The sequence below is a fragment of the Gobio gobio genome (assembly GCF_949357685.1).
Source record: "Gobio gobio genome assembly, chromosome: 1".
In the NCBI taxonomy this organism is placed as follows: domain Eukaryota; kingdom Metazoa; phylum Chordata; class Actinopteri; order Cypriniformes; family Gobionidae; genus Gobio; species Gobio gobio.
This window is the reverse complement of record NC_137097.1, coordinates 50,276,193-50,298,413: the sequence shown is the minus strand read 5'-3', so window position 1 is coordinate 50,298,413 and position 22,221 is coordinate 50,276,193. Positions and strand designations below refer to the sequence as shown.

Genomic DNA, 22,221 nt, shown 5'->3' with positions numbered 1-22,221 from the left:
TTTTTTTCTACCTCACAACCCAACATAGGACAAGCAGTTGGATAAAATAAAATATTCATACCGATTCACTTATGCACAATGGTCTGGGACTAAGAAAATGTAGTATTGCTTTTGACAGGTCTATCTCTTGTTTGTTCCATTTCTTAATAATTGATTAAGTTACATAATTGATGACCTACAAGTGCCAAGTGCTTGCAGCTGAATAGATGGGCTAGGCTGTGCGATTGACTGCATCTGAAAGAGGAAACTGGCTCTAATTAATATCATTGCTTAATTGCTTGTCATGAGAGGGCCAGCAAACGTAATACCCCACCCTCCAGAGTTCCAGAGGAGAAAGCGTGAGAGAAAACTAGCAAAAAAGAGAGACAGAGCGAAAGGAAAATTATGAAATGAGAGATGGATTAGAGATACACACACACACTGTTTTCATCTTCTGGAAGATATTTAGCTAATTACTCATTCAAATGACCACAGTGTCAATGTCTCAAACTAATTTGTGTAAGTGCGTAATTTAGTTTAATATCTATCCAAGTTTAATATAATGATGCATTATGTAATATTCCTTCATATATACAGCGGGGTCCAAAAGAAATAGAAATCTTAACATTCTGCACTATTTCTAGGTCACTAAACAAAGAAGCAAAATGATCATCTCAAATTGTGCTGGAGAACATGATCACAGGATTTCAAATCAAAAACCTGTTTGTGCAGCTGTCATTAAAGCAAAAGAGGGACAAACCAAATACTAAGATAAAATGTTTATTCACTTTTTCAATTCAACTGTTTACGGAAATTGTTATGCTGATAATATTATTTATAATGGAAAAGTCGCATTTATTAGAAATATGAATAACAAGCATTTTCAGTGGTGGCCTTTTGGATCCCACTGTATGTTATATGCATAACTAAATGGAAAGTAATTGTACATTAGGACACACATGAAAAATTGAAAAAGAGTGTTATTACACAGAAATAGTATCTGCAAATGGTGTGAAAATAATGATCATATCGATAATTTTCTCTTGATTAGTCAAAATAGATTAGAGGTATGGAAAGCAAAAATCTAAATATGGCAGCCCTGACATCAAGACAATAAATATATCATGCAGTGAATGTAAATATTTACCTTGAGTGTCATCTCCCCCACAAATATGGCTGTGAAAATGTAATTGGACACGGTAAGGAAAAGCCTCTCCTGCAGTAGAAAGAGGAGGAGAGAGAGAGAGAGAGAAAAAAAGAGAAATATAAGGGAAAGAGAAGAAAGGGAAAAGCTGGAATGTTGTCAATGCTGTGAGAATATCTCCTTGTGAACAAACGAAAATCATCAATAACTAAAACAATAGGTTAAATCAGGGGTTTTCAAACTTCATGATGCCAAGTACCCCCAAATATGATGAACCTTTTATGAGGGACCCCCTTCCTAAAATCCATTTATATATTTTATGTATGAAAAAACATTTAAACTGTTAAACTATTTAAACTGACATTTTGTTTCCAAACTCAAATTGGCAATACTTAATGTTGTTTGTATAAACCTGAAGAAGAACATTTCTAATTAAAAAAGATTTGTATAAGCAACTTTCACAATAAATGTATGTAAGCAGCTTACGTACTGCGTTAAGAACCCCAGTGAGCAAGATAAAGGGGACTATAGAGAGAAAAACTCACTAGAAAGATACAAAGCACACATTTACAATTCTGGAAAGTATGTATACGGCAAGAAAAGAGAAAAACATTCAGAAATTAAACAGTTAGAATGTTCCATAAACTATCCATTTTTGGTTTGTCTTTTTATTCTACATTTTTTTCGAAGAACCTTCTGGAGGACCCCAGTTTGAAAACCCCTGGGTTAAACAACCGAATCATATGGCCTCAGACTTACCAGACTACCCTGAAGAATCTTGGGTCTCTCCAGAGCCACAGTGATGCAGTTTGAGAAGATGAAGGCCAGCACCACATAGTCAAACAGCTTATGGGCTATGATGGACTGGCACAACAACCTGAACCTGAAGAGTAAGCGGTGTGTCAGGAAGACATATATAGAGACACACCAACATTGTTTCAAAACCTAGTGAGCTGCCTACTGCCTACAGCAGCCAAACAGTAATGGAACCTCACAAGCGAGCTATTTAGAATCTGCAAGCATGAATAGACTTGCAATTGATTTAAAAAAAGTTTGATGACTAGATGTTATTAAGCTAATGGCACAATAAGCACAAATATAGACAGCTGAGCACACACTGGAAAAGACTGGCCTTAGTATATTTCATATAAAACAATATATAAATATAACCAAAGACTTGACGTTGCACTCATATGACTATGAATGGGAGAAACACAATATGGCGGAATAAGTCCCTTCTTCTAATGAAAAGAGCCAATTGGCGGTTGGTAAAGTCATCGCATCACTGCAGCTTGCACGTATAGCAGCTCATAGCTCCGGTTACTATAGAAACAGTCAGCGTTCTGAGACGCACACTTAGCTTGGTCCAGCCTGAAAAATTCTGTTTTTTGTCATGATGCCAGTGTTTAGAAACAACATTTATGAGACAGTTGATGTCAGATTTCATTGGTGATTTCAAATATAAAATTTAATTGTAAGTCTGGCGAACAGTTTTGAAGAATTTGATGTTTCCCTATTCAAAGAGATAGGAGCTGCACTTGAATGCTTTTCAAAAGATGGCCGCCAAGTGAATGGACCTGTCTTAAAGGGACTTTGATATAACATAATAGTATAATATAATATATAATAAAATATTCTTCAAAACTTTTTAGTTTAGTAAATAGTTTTTTTCCCTTCATATTCTTTAGGAGTTTAGAAGAAAATAACCATTTTCCATTTAAATTTATTTTAAAATTCTATTCCTTTTTTTTTACTGTCTTGGCAAAGCTTAATTTTCATCAACATTACTCCAGTCTTCAGCGTCTCATGAAATCATTCTAATATGCTGATTTGCTGCACAAGAAACATTTATTATTGTCAAAGATAAAATAGTTGAAAATGGTTATAAATTGTGGAATCTGTGATGTGTGATGTGACCCGTGCGGGCAAAATGAGTCGCAATGAGCAAATTTTCAAAAATGTGTTAGTTATTTGTCACATTCTCTATTTTTTTTTTAAAACTACACGATGATGTATGATTTGTTGAAATCTGCCAAAACAATTACTGAGCTACACCTGTTGGTAGAGAGTGAGTAAAGTACATTTTGAGAAAAATCAAGTTAAAGTTTTCTGAAGGTTCCCAAACAAAATTACCTAGCAACCATACCTTAAAATCACCACATTTGACACACACCAAGTCAAAACCAGAAATCTATAGGAAAATATCTATATGTCCTTAGTGCAGCGCGAGTGAGATAATTTTCATGGACAAAAGAAAGGTACTTCTCTCTGAAAACATACAAATAAAGATACTACTTTAGATATTTCATTGCTATTTGGAGCACTGGGATCGCTAGATGATTTTTGTGAAAACCTCAAAATTGACCAAAATCAAAAATGTGTCACTTGTTTTGCCTGTAGCTTGAAATTATCCTGTGCGCATTCCAACTCCTTTTGCCAGCACGGGTCACATAATTTACTCATAATAACGGGATGCTGTTGTTAAAATTTTTCTTGTTAAAATAACCCTCTCATAATAACCAGATTTTTTTTAAAATTATTTTTCTTGTTAAAACTATATATTTTCTTGTAATAACGACATGTCATAAAAACAATGTTATCCTGTAATAACGATATATGGTTTTAAAAATCATAAATATATAATAACATTATGTGAGCGAGGCGATTGTCAGCACTGCCGTTCTCATGAGACAAACAAGGAAAAAGGCATGATAACTCTCTACTAATGACTGAAGTCATTGTAAGATTTTGAGGTTCCCTTTCGAAAGGGAACTCTCGCTGCGTCTAGCTGACGCTATGGGGAACGCCTTCAGCGTGACAGGTGTCTGAAGCTACTATCGAATCACGTCAATCCTATTGACCGACGACAACCCATGACGTCATCACTATGCGACCCGGAAGTATATAAGGGCGCTGTGCCAACACATACACATCTTTCTCGTCTTCAGGGACTGTCTGTTTGAAGTGCTATACGAGTTAAGGTAATACAAATTCATTATTTAATACACACAAGTGTGTATTTACTGCCTGGGATCAAGAGCATGCACAGTCAGTTCATTTGAAGTTGAATTTGTGTGTAAGTGTGAGCGGTTTTCAATCTGAGATCGCTCCACTCTAGTCTGGCTTTCTTCTTGAGGGAAGAGAGTTTGGCATCTGGGGCTGGATGATGCTGTTCCGCTCACGCTGAGGCTGAGCGCTGGCATGCATCATGGGTTCTCAGATGCAGCTCGCCGATCGTCGCGAGAGGTTATATTCCTCTCGAGCGATCTGGCGGCTAGCGAGACTAATCAGCAAGTGCTCTTAGGGATGGCTGGTGAGAGTGTATGATTCCTCTCAGCCACCCTGACCGTGTATGCTGAGCTGGTGAATGTTATGGAACACGCTGCAGGCAGGCTGCGGCTGCCATGTTGGCGCTTTAAGAGGAGAGATCGCTCGTGATAGATTGCACGATCAATTTCTCCTTGGCCATAAACCATCAGCTCAGATGAGCCTTCCATTCCTTCCTGATCTTCTTACAGAGATCGAGAGGGCATGGAAGAATCCATATTCAACCCGATGTTCATCGACATCAGCGTTTTAACTTCGCTGATGTCGAGGGGATATGGGAATATGGATATGTGTTGATGCTACCGACTGGCGAGGAAAGTTTGCGAACTTTTCTCGCGTGTTGTGGGCATCAACACTGAGAGCTCAAACTTTGCCATCCACCTTTCCAAATCACGTTGTGCTTTAATGGCAGGGCATACACGGCAGTAGGTCAGGCTGGTGCTGCTTTTCACACCATGGCGGTGTTTCAGGCGTACCAGGCAGATCTGCTGGGGGATCTCGATCAGGGGGTTAACCCCTGATGCGGTAGTCGAACTGCGCTGCACCACAGGTCTAACTCTCCGCGCCACCGAGCAAAGCAGCTGCCGCGATCGGCTGATCGTGGGCGGCGATGGTGGCCTAGGAGAGACATCTGTGGTTGAACTCGGCGGATAACGTGGAGAAAGTAAAGAGCTTTCTCCACGATTCACCGGTCTTGCCTTGCAAACTTTTCAATAAAAGTTTGGAGAGGCGAAGGCGCGTTCGGCAGCATTGAACCTGCTTACCGCTGAGATCCGGATCCGCGCCCAGGCAGGCGGGAGGGCCCGTCTTGGCCCGAGGGCTGGAGACAGGGCCAGAGTACCAGTATTGCTTTTTCGTGCGCCCTCTCATAGGAGTAGGTCGCAGAAGAGGCCGGTCTCCCGTAGGAAGAGGGATCCCTCATAGTGTTTCTTCATAGAGCGTTTCTCCAGGCGCCTCTTACATCAGGCCTGGGGCGGCCCGCCTTGGCTTGATCAGTGAGAGCGCCCCTTTCAGGCATGCAAGGGCGGTAGAACACCGCGGTCATATGAGAACCGTGTGGTGAGTCTTCGCTCTACACGCCGCAGGTGAGAGTGGTCTATTTTGTGTGATAACACTAAAATATGTATTTCTTACAGATCTTTGTTCCCTGTATAGAGTGTGGGTTTACGCAACCATTAGGAAGGAGGAGTTAACTGAAGTTCCCCCCTGTAGGTGGCTTATTGCAGCACCAGGAAATGGGCTGTGGAGGTGAGCGTGTTGGCTTTTCCTTGGTGGTCAAGATATCGCGAGGCAGGCCATCGCTCATGGTAGCATATGTATGTAATTAGGGCCTCCTCTCAGGGTGAGAGTGGTGTTTAGGCCGCCGCTCTTCTCTTTGAAATGTTTGCGGAATACTAAGCGGTAGCACACCCTTCTGGGAGAATGGAGTGTTTCTTTCTACCGCTTAGGGTTTTTACTATATGCCTTCGGTAAGCCACCGCAGTTTAGAGTAGTTTGTCTCTCTCAGAGTGTTCGTTAGAGACTGATGCTGGAGCTTCAGTTGGGCATGTGGCCTAGGCTATGTTGATGAGGGAGCTGCATTGCTGAGGCACTGTCACCTCTGGCCGTTCACTTCGTGATTCTGAGCCTTTTGTACCATCCCTGTGGTAGCCTCCTCTCACTTGAGAGTCGTTTGGTCAAAGCAGTTATTAGTCAGCCAGTGGTCTAACTGTCAAGGGTTTCATAGCAGTCAGTTAAACTTGCTACCAAGTGGTAGGCCTCACCAGGCCTCCTTGGAGGCGAGTTCCTGAGTGGGATACTCGGGGAGCTAGCATGGCTTGCTATCAGGTAGTAGGCCTCTTCAAGCCTCCTTGAGGGCAAGGGCCGATGTGTGATTTTGATATGGCTAGCCTGACGGCTATCAAGTGGTAGGCCTCGTCAGGCCTCCTTGGAGACGAGCCCCTAGGGTCTTTTTTACTCTCACATTGTGCAAAATGTTTGTTATCAGTTGGCAGGCCTTTGAAGCTAGGCCTCGCTGGAGGAGTGCTCTGAGTCTCAGTCACTTGACGGCTAGCACGGCTGAGTTAGTGCTAGCAGGTGGTAGGCCTCACTAGGCCTCTCTAGTAGGCTTGCGATCAGATAGAAGGCCTCATCAGGCTTCTTTTTGAGGGTGAGCTTCTGGAAGAGTTTTTCCAGGCAGCTAGCATGACTTGCTATCAAGGTAGGCCTCACCAGGCCTCCTGGGAGGGCAAGTATCGATGCAGGGCATCGTGAAAAAATAGCCCGGTTGGCTATCAGGGTATAGGCCACAAACTAAGCCTCCCTGACGGTCGGCTGTTAGGTGGAAGGCCTCAGTCAGGCCTCCCGGGAGGCGAGTACCGATGTGTGGGCATCGGGAGTATTCTAGCTTGGCAAGCTGTTCAGGTGGTAGGCCTTATCAGGCCTCCCCGAAGGCAGGTACCGATGTTTTGGCATCAAGGTAGAGCCTGCCTAGCTGGCTATCAGGTTGTAAAGAGCCATTACGCTCCCCTGAGGGTCGGCTGTCAAGTAGGCCTCAATAGGCCTCTTGATCAAGGCACATTATCAGTTGGAAGGCCTCGCCCAGGCCTCACTGGAGGAAGTACCGATGGTCACATCGGGACAACTGGCCTGCCGGCTAGCAGGTTGCAGGCCTCATCAGGCCTCCCTGAAGGCCTGTTGTAGTGGAAGCAGGCTAAAATGGGTGGAAGGCTTTACAAAAGCTTCCCTGAAAAGGAGTTCCCAGGTCATGGTCACTAGATCAGTAGTATATATTGCTATCTGACAGTAGGCCTGTACCGGGCTTATCCCAGAGGCCGGTAGTAGGCCTTATTAGGCCTCCCTAAGGCGTTCTTGGGGCCCACTCACTTGAGAAACAGTTAGGAACGAAAAACAAACAGGTAGTAGGCCTCTCCAGGCCTCCCTAAAGGCTGGCTATCAGGTTGTAGGCCTCAATAGGCCTCCCTTGAGGGCGAGTTCCTGAGTCAGGATGCTCGGCTAGCCTGCGTAGCTTGACTGTCAGGTAGCAGGCCTTCATTTGGCCTCCTTGAGAAAACAAGTTCAGTTTTCCAGCCTTGACAGACAGCTTCAACTGTTATCAGGTGGCCCACGGGACCTCCCTAGATGTAACCTCAGCAGTAAGCATGCTTCGCTGGCAGGTGGTAGGCCTCTTTAGGCCTCCCTGAAGGTGAGCTCGAACGCTCTATAAGTTGGCATATATTGCTGTCAGGTAGTAGGCCTCTCTAGGCCTCCCTGAAGGTGAGCTTGAACGCTCTGTAAGTTGCCAGCATGGCGTGCTGTTAGGTAGTAGGCCTTTATAGGCCTCCCTGGGGGATAAACCTTTTATCAGGTAGTAGGCCCACCGGGCCTCCTTGAAGGCGAAGTTCCCGAGGTAGGCACTTCTTGGTTACCAGTTCTCTGTCTTAGAACTGGTCATAGTTGGCCTACAGCTGGAGGTTACCCGCCAGGCAGGCTCAGCTGCTCCCCTAACTGAGGGTCGTCTATGAGCACACAGCCGCCTGAGCCTGGTCAGACGGTTGTAGGCCTCTCGTGAGGCCTCCCTGTTAGATCAGTCCGTAGGCCTTTCCGGCCTCCTTATTGCTTTGAAACACAAGCACCTGATAGATCCTTGATTGAGCAGGCAGACTCCCCTCGCTAGCAAGGGTTGTAAAGCGCTATGCTGAGTATTGCTCTCTTGGATAACCCGTCTCTGAGGTCCGGGCTGAGTAGGACTGCCAGTTTTTCAGTCCCTTAGTTTGGATGCCTCCTGGGCACCATCCAGAGGCTCTGTCTCTGAACAGACAGGGTTGGCTAAACCGAAGTGTCCATAACTCTTAGGGCACCAGGTCAGGCCTCCCTGGTGGCATTCGGGAGAACTTGTTTCCCGAGTAGTGACTGGCCAGGGTTCCTTCGGGTCCCCTAGCCACATTCCCTTAAAGTGACCCCTTCTGTTGAAGTAGTGGTCTCGGGCCTTTGAGCAGTCTGGATAAGAACCTCACGCAGTTGCGTTAAGGTTCCGTTTAGATGTATAGCTTGGGCTATGACCGTAGGGAATGCTGTCGCTGACAGCCCAGTGTGACCTGAGGGAGTGGCTCAGGTTTTTTCAGTTGAATTTACTTGTGTTGACAGTGGTCACTGCCACTAGGCAGACACTCCCCTCAGCATGGCGGCGTTGGTATATCGTTCCCCATAGCGTCAGCTAGACGCAGCGAGAGTTCCCTTTCGAAAGGGAACGTTCTAAGGTTACGTATGTAACCTCTGTTCCCTGAGAACAGGGAACGAACGCTGCGTCGCTTTGCCATGCTTCAGGGCCTATCTGCCATACAGTCCCTTCAGACGAGAAGATGTGTATGTGTTGGCACAGCGCCCTTATATACTTCCGGGTCGCATAGTGATGACGTCATGGGTTGTCGTCGGTCAATAGGATTGACGTGATTCGATAGTAGCTTCAGACACCTGTCACGCTGAAGGCGTTCCCCATAGCGTCAGCTAGACGCAGCGTTCGTTCCCTGTTCTCAGGGAACAGAGGTTACATACGTAACCTTAGAACGTTTTTGTAAGGTTTTTGATAATAATTGCTTCTGATAGATTTGGTAACACTTGAGTCATTACTAGTGGGTTACCCTGATCTTTACTTTAGAATACTGATCCAAAAGGCAAATAATTCCGTTAGAAGGAAGTAGTAACACTTGGGTCATTATTATCCAAAACCTTACAAAATGACTTAGTGACTTCAGTGATTACTAGGAAGTTATCATGCTTTTCACTGAGAATACTGATCCAAATATAATTAGTAATTCCTTCTGAAGGATTTGGTCATTACCAGGGGTGCAGGAAGTATGGGGTGCGACTGTAAACGCAATGCAACATTTTAAATTTATTTGTAATAAACACTTTAAGTGGGCTATAAAAAAAAAGCATTATTTATGTTTAAATATGTTTTTTTAAAACATACATCATATTGTGACCGTTGCAGTCTGCGTATAAATAATTTGTTCGCTCTACTCCTGAGCGCAAGTCCACCTTCGTGTTGGGTAAGGTGGACAGGTTTTCTGTGTCAATGTTTCTTTTTTGGGTTAGGGTTAGGCCGTTTTGATGCGCTACTCATTTTAAACTTGTAGAAACTATCAAATGCCGCAATTATGTCCCGTGGTCCAGATATAACCAAGCCCCGCCATTTGAATACCGCTGTTTTATACAGTTGCTATGATGTTATTCCAAACATGTTTTTGCTGTTTTACGTGGATACTGAGACATGGGTGAAGTACAAAGCCTTGTTAACATAACAAATAATTGTTTAGGATCTAAGTGTGAATATAGAAACATTTGGATTAGTGCCGAATGAGAGGAGCCCAACGCCGGTTTCAGTTTCGCATTAAATAAATTAATTTAAAGCTTTAAAATAAATATTGTTTGTAATGAATGCCACTATAATTTCTGTTTATTTTATAGTCTATTTTTTATTCTTGTTTCATATTGAACACAGTTAAATTTCAAGGATTTGTTGTGGAAATAGCCTAAAATACAGTACATGTTTGTAATGTTTATAAACATTTCGTTTTTACATTATTTTGGAATGTAATAATAAAATGCGACTGATACACCAATGCAATTGATCTGTTTTTTTTTTTTCTCAACAACTTAAGTCTGACCCGGTGCATGCAACTTAATCAGGTGCGATTTATTTACAAAAAATTGTGCTTTATTATCAAAAAGTGTAAATTTACAAATGGGAATACCATTTACGCCAATAAAACATTTTTATTGTGTTAATTACGCCCACCCACATTAACTTTGGCTAAATTAACCATGGGTCATTCTAAACCTCAGGTAAACTGAATCATGGGTTATCTTGCTTCGCGTTTACAATTAATCCTGGGTATTCATAAGCTGACGCTTCACATTGTACATTCCTAAACCCTGGGTTTACGTTCTTATTTGCCTATTCGCGGTCAGCGTCATTGATTGGATGAACATAGCACGCGACCTGTTTAAAAGCACACTGCGGATCCTTGAATTGTCAACTGTATATCGCGTTTATACTGACTGGGGTTTCATTTGGTAACGTTATTCAGTTTTGATTTATATGCTGTTTATGTTTGATAATTGCAATATTTTACGTGTATAAGCAATGGTTTTATTGTTTGTTTCTGCTGCTTCTTCACCAGTGTTTTGATCCAGAGATTCAGTTCTCTTTAAGATGCGTAATAGCGTCCCCTACCGTATAACAGTTAAAAACGTGGATTGCCAGAAAATTCTGTCAATGGCAGGGGAAAAGTTAATTATACATTATAAATAATTTTTCATCAATCTAATGCATCCTTGCTGAACAAAAGTATCAATTTCTTAAAAAAAAAAAAAAAAAAAAAACAGTAATAAAATAAAATAAAATACATTCTTACTGACCCCAAACTTTTGAATGGTAGTGTAATATGATTCTTACTTCATCTGCCACTTTGGATAATTTTTTTTTACAGTTTGTCAAAATGCATTCTAACAGCTCAATAGTTGTTTGAACAGTCAAATATCTAAATTTTTCCATTGCAGCACAAACTTTAGATGGACATTCAAAGACTAGACAGTTTGGAAAAAACAGATAGATAGGCAGAGGGTGGGAATAATCGGCTCCTATCTCTCTGACACCAATCAATATCCTAATCAAGCCACCCTCTAAAGAGCTGGCAGCCCATCAGTGCTATTGATCAGGCAGGGATCGCAGAATAACTGCTGGCCGAGTTACCGTCAGGAGAGAAGAAGGGGTGTGTGGGCACTAATTTTCTTCCCCTCTGTAATACTCAGAGATCAAATCAGTGGCACTATAGGAAACAACCTGCGACACTAGCTTCCATTTATCTGCTTAATTTCAACCTGTTCTAGGGCGTAGAGCAACTACTAATCTGCTTTGTGTTATAATGAGGTCAGGCTCTATGAAAGACAACTTCCAGCTGCACTCTCAAATATTAGCATTTGACTTGTACCTGACCTGACAAAACCCATGAGTGATTTTTAAAGTGTAAAGTGACACGAAGCTACGTGAATGTCAGTGGGTTTTGGTTAAGGTGAGACCAGCACAAGTGCAACAACAACAGTAAGTAAGCCAAGTATTTCCAAACTTTTTTGTTAGCCAAACCCCTTTGACCTAAAATATGTACAACCCCAAATCAGAAAAAGTTGGGACAGTATGGAAAACGCAAAAAAATAAGAAAAAATAAGTGATTTCTAAATTTACTTTGACTTGTATTTCATTGCAGACAATATGAACACAAAATATTTCATGTTTTGTCTGGTCAACTTCATGTCATTTGTAAATATGCATCCTTTCCTGTCATTCAGACCTGCAACACATTTCAAAAAAAGTTGGGACAGTAAAGCATTTACCACTTTGTAATGTTGCCATTCCTTTTCACAACACTTAAAAGACGTATAGGGACTGAAGACACCAAGTGATGAAGTGTTTCAGGTGTAATTTTGTCCCATTCTTCCTGCAAACAAGTCTTAAGGTGGGCAACAGTACGGGGTCTTTGTTGTTGCATTTTGCGCTTCAAAATGCGCCACACATTCTCTATTGGAGACAGGTCGGGACTGCAGGCAGGCTAGTCAAGTACCCGTACCCTCTTCCTCCGCAGCCAGGACTTTGTAATGTGTGCAGAATGTGGAATTGCATTATCTTGTTGAAATATGCATGGACGTCCCTGGAAAAGATGTCTTCTTGAAGGCAGCATATTATGCTTCAAAATCTCTATGTACTTTTCAGCATTAATGGTGCCTTCACAGAAGTGCAAGTTACCTTTGCCAAGGGCACTGACACAACCCCATACCATGACAGACCCTGGCTTTTGGACTTGTTGCTGGTAACAGTCTGGATGATCCTTTTCTTCTTTGGTCCGGAGCACACGGCGTCCATTCCTCCCAAAAAATACCTGAAATACGGATTCATCTGACCACAGTACACGTTTCCACTGTGTGATGGTCCATCCCTGATGCCTCCGAGCCCAGAGAAGTCGACGGCGCTTCTGGACACTGTTAACATAGGGCTTCCTTTTGGCACAGTACAGTTTTAACTGGCATTTGTGGATGTAACTACGTATTGTGGTACTTGACAAAGGTTTGCCAAAGTAGTCCTGAGCCCATGTGGTGATATCGCTTATAGATGAATGACGATTCTTGATGCAGTGCCGCCTGAGGGAAGAAGATCACGGTTGTTCAGCTTAGGCTTGCGCCCTTGTCCTTTACGCACTGAAATTCCTCCAGATTCCTTGAATCTTTTAATTATGTTATGCACTGTTGAACGTGAAATATCCAAATCTCTTCCTATCTTTCTTTGAGGAACATTGTTTTTAAACATTTCAATAATTTTCTCACGTATTTGTTGGCAAACTGGCGATCCTCGGCCCATCTTTGCTCCTAAAGGATTAGACCTTTCTTGGATGCTGCTTTTGTACCAAATCATAATTACAATCACCTGTTGACATCACCTGTTTCAAATCACATCATTATTTAACCATTTTACCTCATTACTAGCCCTAAATTGCTCCTGTCCCAACTTTTTTTGAAATGTGTTGCAGGTCTGAATGACAGGAAAGGATGCATATTTACAAATGACATGAAGTTGACCAGACAAAACATGAAATATTTTGTGTTCATATTGTCTGCAATGAAATACAAGTCAAAGTAAATTTAGAAATCACTTCTTTTTTATTTGCGTTTTCCATACTGTCCCAACTTTTTCTGATTTGGGGTTGTATTTATTAGACCAAAGTTAATTTTTGAATAATTTAAAAACAGCTTCCCTCAGCTCTTATGTAGTGTTCATGACTATTATGTATTGAAAGAGAGGAGACAGTGAAAGGACTGACTTGTTTTGAGGAGAGAAGAGGAAGACGGACCAGTCCTCCCTGGTCTCACACCAGTCTGGTCTGTACACCTCCATCATCTTCTGGATCCGGAAACATAAACTCTGCCGACAGTAAAAGCATTTAGTTGAAGATTTGTTGGCAAAAATGAGGACTGAGATTAATTCTGCAGGATCCAGGGTGGGAGAACTTTCTTGGAAACGCATATGATAGTTAAAGCATTTATGAAACAGAGCTTTCCAATGTTTCATGTCCCCTTGGAGCTGCCATGTTACTCTTAATTGCTTACAAAACAAGAGAGTCTGGCTGTAAATTAAAAACTCAAATCCTACTGCCATCTGCTAGCGTTCCTCCTCAACAGATAATAATTGGGTGGTTTTTATTGTGTAGTTGATTGTATGGACAATTGGCACTGTTTTAGGAGATTTACAATGTGTGCAGAAGCTTTTTTTAATTATTTGTTTTTTACAGGGACAATACTAACTCCAGAATTCTCAGATAATCCAAAAAAAAATTACAACTCTTTTCTTTTTCTACATTTTCATCAAATCTCTTTATTCAATAGAACATCGATTACTTGAGCTCCATAAATGATAAAAAAACCACCATAAAAGTAGCATAATTCAAGTCTTCTAAACAGTACACTCCCGTTCAAAAGTTTATTTCGGTGGGGGCAAAGCAGAATTTTCAGCGTCAATACTCCAGTCTTCAGTGTCACACGATCCTTCAGAAATCATTCTAATATGATTCATTCTAAAACTTTTCTTTATTATCAATGTTGAAAGCAGTTGTGTTGCTTACAATGAAAAGAACAGAAGTTCTTTCAAATATAAATCTTTTGTAGCATTATAAATTAGTTTACTGTCACTTTTGATTACTTTAATGCATCCTTGCAGAATAAAAAATATATATATATTGTACGAAAATTTGTATAAATTAGCTGAGTGCAAATCACAGATAAACATTTAAGATGCTATTCTCACCCAAAGCTATCGTATGGATTCAGAAGACTTGTGACATACATATGACACATTCATATGCTTTTATGATGCTTTTGTTTGTCATTTTTGGAGCTTGGCAGCATCCATTCCCATTCACTTTCACTGTTGGGATATGAGCACTCAGGATATTCCATATATATATGGAACATAATGATGACACTTTTCATTTATAGTTGAACTATACCTAAAAAAAAAAAACACTAGACTTACATAGTCTAGCTCATCGTCCAGATCCTCCCTGTCCTTGCGTGCATTGACCTGAGGGTAGACTTCATTGATGATTTGTGGTTGGACTGATGGTGTCTTTCCATTACAGTCCTGGTGCTCTCCAACGCTTCCCAGACCCCCAGAGAAGCTCTTCTTGCGTTGCCGGGGAAGCAGAGGGGGCAAGGCTGGTCCAGGCACCTGCAGCAGCTCCGGAAGCTCCAAAGAGAGAGCACGTCGTTCTCTGCGCGGGACAAAGTGTCTAGAGAGCAGAGGCGGATGCAGAGGAGGGGGCGGAGGAGATAGCAGGGACTCCTGCTCAGCGGGACGAGAGTGAGGGCTACGAACCCGTAAACTACCTCCGCCCCCCATCCCCAGGCATCTAGAGGATCGCCCTAAGCTGTTCCAACTCGACCTGCGACTCCATATACTGGGTCGTGTGGGCCGTCCCCAATTGTGGTACAAAGAAGCTCGTCCTGGACACTGAAAAAAAAAGTTCATAGTCAATATATGAACCTGAACTTAAGCACCTACCCCAGTGTTTTATGCAAAGCTCACACTACAAGACTAAAACGACTATGCTTTCAAAAAACGAAGTATAAGGCTGTGAGGGGGAATTTTTACAATTAAAAAAAACCTAAATTTGTTATATATTATTACAATTTAAAAATTAATATATTTTAAAATGTAATTTATTCCTGTGATTCAAAGCTGAATTTTCAGCATCATTACTCCAGTCTTAAGTGTCACATGATCCTTCAGAAATAATTCTAATATGATGATTTGCTGCTCAAGAAACATTTATTATTATTTCACCTATTTGAAATAGAAATCTTTTGAAACATTTAAGCACACCCTGTGTTTTATGCCAAGTACACACCATAAGACTGTTACGTCCCAGCAGTTGTTTGTGCCTCTGTGTGTTCTCTTTATTTCTCTGACTATGACGTTACGTGAAAACTGTGAATTGCATCCTCCACAAGTAGCACCAAAATCGTGCCGCGTGTTACCTGGTTTACATCATTTCTGAGGAATCTGGCTAAAACAACAAACAGCACATGCAAATAAACCATGCTTTCAACTCATTCTTAGCTAATTCCCCCCACCGTCTAGAGCCCTTATAAAAAGCCAACCTCCTCACAAGGGCTGTTATTATTTAAACCATTGTAAAAATAATTATGTAGTTTATAAGTTGCTCTCAGCTCTTCGAGTGCCTGCTCAATGACCCTCCGTGTGTATGATAATATAATGCAAGCTAGACAAGTAGAGACGAGACTCTAAGTGCTGAGTAAGTGTCTTATTAATGGTTTGCTGAATGCTAATACATGCAGAGTCGATGGATAATTATTGTGTTCTTTGTGCTTTTTAAAGGGGTTTTGGATTGCTGGAGTGGTATGATATAGCTTTTGTGCCCTCTCGGTGAGTAAGACCCTGTAATGAATGGCAGGTTGACTGCAGCATGCATAATGGCTCACCAGCGTTGTCTGCTCCAGGCTAGCCCTTCCCAGAGAGCTTACACTGCTGTTGCAGGAACCCAAGGCAAAGCTCAGCCTTTCAGATGGGTACAAGCCCCCGGCATTGGGTGCAGGTGCCAAATCCAGATGCCCATTAGGGGTCAAAGTGGAAATCTTGGGATCTGCAAAAACACACATGCCAAGACTGATTAGAATAGAATCACAAAATCATTTGATGAAAACTAGCCATCATATTGCATGGCACAATACGTTGAAAAACTATTTGTTTGGTGTTTGTGGTGCGGAATTAAGAAGTATATTCCACCAAGCCTATTCAAGTTTCTGGTATCTCTATACCCTTCTCTCATGCCAGGCAACACTGGTGGGAGCATGTAAGTTTGTCCTCTGTCTGTGGAGAGCTTCAGTGTGTACATGCATTATTCATAACGTCATGTCCTCAGATCTCACAGCGCCATGCATTTTTTTGACCAGATATTAATGAGACATTTCAATGCATCGTTCACAGTAGGCCTGGACTGGCCATCGAGAGCAATGGGGGAATTCCCTGTGGCCTGGCGAATACCAAAGGATTGCCAAAAGGATACCAAAGTGTTAATTATTGCCAGCCCAATGTACCAAAGTGATCATTTCCGAATTTAGCATTCAATCATAAATGAATAATAAATCAGGAATCTGTTCATCTTGACTGGCAAGACAGTTCAAGCGCAAAACAGTTTGACTTGTCAGCGCAAAACAGTTTCCAATAGAGTAATCAATGCAAGGAAGTTGGCAAATGTTAGCAGTAGCAACCCATAACTACCGTCAGTAAAAAATACTGTATGCAAAAGGACATCACTATTATATATTGTAAAGTTACATTTGTAATTACTGTAGGTGTTAGGACTAAATGACTTGGTCGGACAAATTCAAATCATCACCAGAATTCAAAACACTGGTGGCTTACTGTATGAATTTTAACATGTAACTGACCATAGCGCAGTGTACCATCATTGTAAAAGATTTATTTACTAGTTATATAGTTATTACAGGATAGTTATTAACCCATTTTTACGATAATTTGGAAAGGATATTCTGTTTCTGCTCAGAATGAACCCAAGTTAAAAACTACAGTATTTTACCGAAGGTTCGGAAGCACACAGGAAAACACAGCTGTGCTTTAAGAACACTTCTTTAATTAGTCCACAGCTCAGTACCTGACAGCTGGAGCGAGTCCTTTTTCTCTGTTTCTTCTAAGTTACAAGAGGATCTGTCATCATCCGAGTAGGAACGGTTAGCGTCACCCTGTTTCAGGCAGAAAAAAAAAAAAAACAGGGACAAAAGGTCAAAATGACACAAGAACAATAATAAGGTTGACTTTATCAAGCAAATACTGCTAAAATACATTTATATATATCACATATTTCACTTTAAAAGTGAGGTTGGTTAAAGAATGTGATTTAACCTAAGTGTGTAAGCATAACCATACTTTCCATACTGTAAAACTTTTCTAAATTCTAGTGCTGTGTGGCATTCTAGTGCTGTGTGAACCATAGACAAATAAAAGACAAGAGTGAGGGACAGAATCTCTTACAGTAATAACTTAACAGTCATGAGCATTTTTTAATAGATGTCATCTTGTTGCCCTCCCTCTGAAAGTCAGTCGCATTTGCTCTAGTTCCCCACTCACCCTCACATTGTGCCTCTGATCTAAACCATAACCTGAAGGCCCACTTCTACAAGCTCCCTGGAGAGATAACTTACTTCTGCAGACTGCATACCTGCCCGTGAAACCCTATTTATACAAGCATGCACATGGAAAATATATTCACTGGCAAGAACGACAAAAGCCTTTGGAAAAATGCCCCAGGACAGCGGTAAGATACTAGAGCCACAACATGTTCTTGCTGTCATTTTGTTGCTATACACCTGCACAATTTGACCTTATTACGAAAAGCACCATAGCCAACAGATGGTTAACGTATTCAAATAACCTCATTGAGCGTGAAATTTTCATATTTAGCAGCTAAACCTGAAAGCTATTGGACCTGTTATGTCTAGGATTGTTTTGTGCATCAACCAAAACACTCAATTACCCAGAGGCCTTAAGGTGTGTACCTTACCTCAGCCTGAAATCCTTCGACTAAGATGGCCACAAGCAGATTGAACAGAACGTAGTTCCCAAAAGTCATGAGCGCTACAAAATACAGTGCTGCCAGGGGGGAGGTAGAGGCCATGCCATTATACAAAACCATGTTCCAGTCCTCTTGAGTTAGGATCTGCAGAAACACACACACACACACACACACACACACACACACACACACACACACACACACACACACACACACACACACACACACACACACACACACACACACACACGTTATCAAATACTGTTCAACTTTAGATTAAACTTGGGAGCAAATTAGTTAAAAAAAGAAATAAAAAATATATTTTTTTACTTATTATTATTTACTTATTTATTTATTTTACAAGAAGCCAATATAAATTGGCTTAAATAAATAAATTTTATATAAATTATTTATAAATAATAAATAAAATTATTTATATTTTTTTATAAATAAATAATCTCATATTATAGTATGTATAATAATTTTTTTCTATCTTTTTATTTTTTACAATAAAACAGGCCAAGAAAAACGAATTAATAAATAAAATATCATGAATAATTATAAATATTAATTTAATTATTGTTATTGTATATAATAAAACAGACCAAAACATTTAGTATAAACATTTAAACTCTACAAAGAATACCCATAAGTCTGTGATTAAAATGTGTTTTCACCCAGCTCCCAGTTGCCCTGTGTTTCCCGTCACCTGCAGCAGTGCTTTCATAAGTGAGATGAGTTTTGAGATCTACGCACCTGAAACACTGTGACAATAGCCCAAAGCAGGGAGTCAAAGTTTTTCCTGTCAGGTACCGTGTCCCCAGCCTCTGTCTTCAGGCTGAACTTGCAGCCAAATATGTGCATTCCCAGAATACTGCAGAACGAAAACAGACAGACAAGCTTTGAATGTTACTCTCACGTTTAGATATTCTGATACCGTGTTTCCGATCAACCTCAACAGGATGTGGGATGAATGAGTCTGTCAGAGGTGAGGAGCCTATAAAAATGATATCAGTGCTATGAGAGAAGACGAATGTCCTGGTTGGACAGCAGCCAGAGATGAGATCAGTCATGTTGGAGAGACGGATCAACAAATTCAGAATGCAACACACACCAAGAGATAAATGAGACAGAGGTGATAGTACAAACATATACAAGCAGTGTTCGTGGTAACGTGACAGACATTGTGACGTGACAACTTGACATTTTATTTTTAAGGAATAAGTAAAAGAATGTGTTGTGGTAAATTTAAACCATAATATCTGAGAGACCACCTCTCATTTATGTAAGACGTGTAGGTATTGTAGTAGATCTAGAGCGGGGTTCGGCAACCTATGGCACACGTGCCAGCAATTGCATATGGACATCAGAGCATGTGAGCGGAGCGCTTGCTCAACCCAGAATGCCCTTTGTGATGTGCTGGTTCGAAAATCAGTCCCTCCAGAAAAACGCGATTATGCGATCGCGTGATTTAACGCATAATCAGCCAAAGTCCGCATATTCATGCGGGGGCCGCATTTTTTCAAATACGCCGCACTTTCGCCGCATAAATTGCCTATTTCCGCGTGCAAAATATGCGGGGCTATCATGATTTCATAATCCCCGCATTTTCGTTGCAAAAAAAGTCATATATATTAGCAGAAAGTTGAAACATTTTCGTTTACTTCACACAAGAGCCGCCATTTCCGCCTATTGCCATGGGAACGTTTTGAAGTGACGTGATTACCCGACGCGAACGTCATCGAAAAGCTTCAAACCCCATGGAGAAACCATAGATACCGGTGAAACCATGATGAAGCACAAACTCCCATTGGCCAACAAAAATAACAGCAAAAGAGCAAAGCAGTTTCCCTGTGTGCTGACTGATTTCAAAACACAGCATCATGAAGCTTTGAAGCGTTATGAATCAATTAGTCGATTCAGCGGTTTGAAGCGTTATGAATCAATGAGTTGATTCAGCGGTTTGAAGCGTTATGAATCAATGAGTCGATTCAGCGGGTTGGATCGCCAAAGTCACGTATTTCAGCAGTTTGACACGCGATCCGAATCATGAATCGACTCGATGATTCATAGCATCATGATGCTGTGTTTTGAAATCAGTCATCACTATATAAGTCGTTATTTATTTATTTTTTGCACACAATACTATTATCGTCGCTTCATAAAGTTATTGTAGAACCACTGTAGTGAGATGGACTTTGTAACGACGTCTTTAGTAGGCTACCTTTTATGGGTCTTGAGAGTGTACATTGTGCCAATGGAGGCCTTTCTGAGCCATCGGAATTCAACTAAAATATCTTAATTTGTGTCCAACAACATAAAGGGAAGTCATTAATGACAGAATTTTCATTTTTAGGTGAACTAACCCTTTAAGAGATTGCACTTTGTGCATTGGAAGCACTCAAATGTCTGTTTTGTATAGCGACATCTGTAAAACAGGAAGTTATTTATAAATTTTTTCAGAAGTTGTAGCATATTCCTTTTGTAAAGCTACAGAACTTGATTGACTAAATGTTTTGTAAATTTGAGCCATTATTAAGGTCTTCAATAAAACAAGATGAGAACTTAAATATTCCAGCACTTTCTGTGATGTAGTGCTTTTTTTCTCTTTCTCATCAAACCGCAGTTTTTGCAAGTTCCCGCAATTTTATCGCATAAAATTGCATAAATATCCCGCATTTTTCATCGCATTTTTTAAGAAAACGTGCCGCATAATCAAGGATTTTTGCCCGCAACAATCACAAAAAAAAGCCGCATTTTTCTGGAAGGACTGGAAAATATGTGAAATAATTAGGGCTGCCACTGACGAAAGTTTTTTCTACTGGAATAGTAGTTGTTCATTTAACCAATTAGTTGATGACTAAGTACACATGTATATTAATTTAATTACTTAAATATATACTGGAGAGAATTCTAAACAAGCATTTATGTAATACATTAGTTTACATTACATACATTACTATTCCGCACTCAAGCGCATGCATAAAGCTTGCCACAAAGAACAGCAAAAGTAATAATTATGAATGTGTCAAAAATAGCAAGGAGAGCTTTTAATTGCTTATTAATAAACTCAATTTTTCTTTGTCATTATTGGCTGCAAAGATGAAGTTGACGATGCTGACTCGCCATCTCCGCAGTACTGGACACGTCAAGAGAGAAATGCATGTCATACAGATAACCTATTTGAGTGAGTCTGTGGGTGGAATGAGTGAGTGTGTGAGTGGAATGAGTGAGTGTGAGTGAGTGATTGAGTGAGTGAGTGAGTGAGTGAGTGAGTGAGTGAGTGAGTGGAATGAGTGTGTGAGTGAGTGAGTGAGTGAGTGAGTGAGTGAGTGAGTGTGTGTGTGGAATGAGTGAGTGTGAGTGAGTGATTGAGTGAGTGAGTGAGTGAGTGGAATGAGTGAGTGAGTGAATGAGTGTGTGGAATGAGTGAGTGTGAGTGAGTGAGTGGAATGAGTGTGTGTGTAAGTGAGTGGAATGAATGAGTGTGAGTGAGTGAGTGAGTGAGTGAGTGAGTGAGTGAGTGAGTGAGTGAGTGAGTGAGTGAATGAGTGTGTGTGTGTGTGTGAGTGAGTGAATGAACACATCCAGATTAATAATATTATTAATATATGTGTGAGTGAATGAGTGAGTGAGTGAGTGAGTGGAATGAGTGAGTGAGTGTGAGTGAGTGAGTGATTGAGTGAGTGGAATGAGTGAGTGAATGAATGAGTGTGTGGAATGAGTGAGTGTGAGTGAATGAGTGTGTGTGTGAGTGAGTGAATGTTTGTTTGTTTGTTTGTTTTTATTAACTATATATAATATGTTAATGCTTTGGCAACATTGTGATACACAGTCATGCTAATAAAGCAAATTTGAAATTGAAATTGAATGAGTGTGTGGAATGAGTGGAATGAGTGAGAGTGAGTGTGTGTGTGTGAGTGAGTGAATGAACACATCCAGATTAATAATATTATTAATATATGTGTGAGTGAGTGAGAGTGAGTGAAAGAGTGAGTTAGTGTGTGAGTGAGTTAGTGAGTGAGTGAGTGAGTGAGTGAATGAGTGAGTTAGTGTGAGTGAGTGAGTGATCGAGTGAGTGAATGATTGTGTGTGAGTGAGTGAGTGAATGAATGATTGTGTGTGTGTGAG

General features: G+C 40.9%; 1 protein-coding gene across 1 annotated transcript in view; it reads right to left on the bottom strand.

Annotated features, from left to right (window-relative positions):
• The window catches only part of cacna1ia (calcium voltage-gated channel subunit alpha1 Ia), a 132,789-nt gene that overhangs the window by 59,255 nt on the left and 51,313 nt on the right, over positions 1-22,221 (bottom strand). Inside the window, exons 11-18 of the mRNA XM_079826914.1 lie at positions 18,847-18,964; positions 18,079-18,234; positions 17,173-17,260; positions 15,980-16,140; positions 14,511-14,987; positions 13,303-13,403; positions 1,883-2,006; positions 1,127-1,195 (exon numbers count right to left, since the gene is read on the bottom strand). Of these exons, the coding sequence (XP_079683040.1) occupies positions 1,127-1,195; positions 1,883-2,006; positions 13,303-13,403; positions 14,511-14,987; positions 15,980-16,140; positions 17,173-17,260; positions 18,079-18,234; positions 18,847-18,964 (1,294 nt within the window). The remainder of the gene's footprint in view (positions 1-1,126; positions 1,196-1,882; positions 2,007-13,302; positions 13,404-14,510; positions 14,988-15,979; positions 16,141-17,172; positions 17,261-18,078; positions 18,235-18,846; positions 18,965-22,221) is intronic.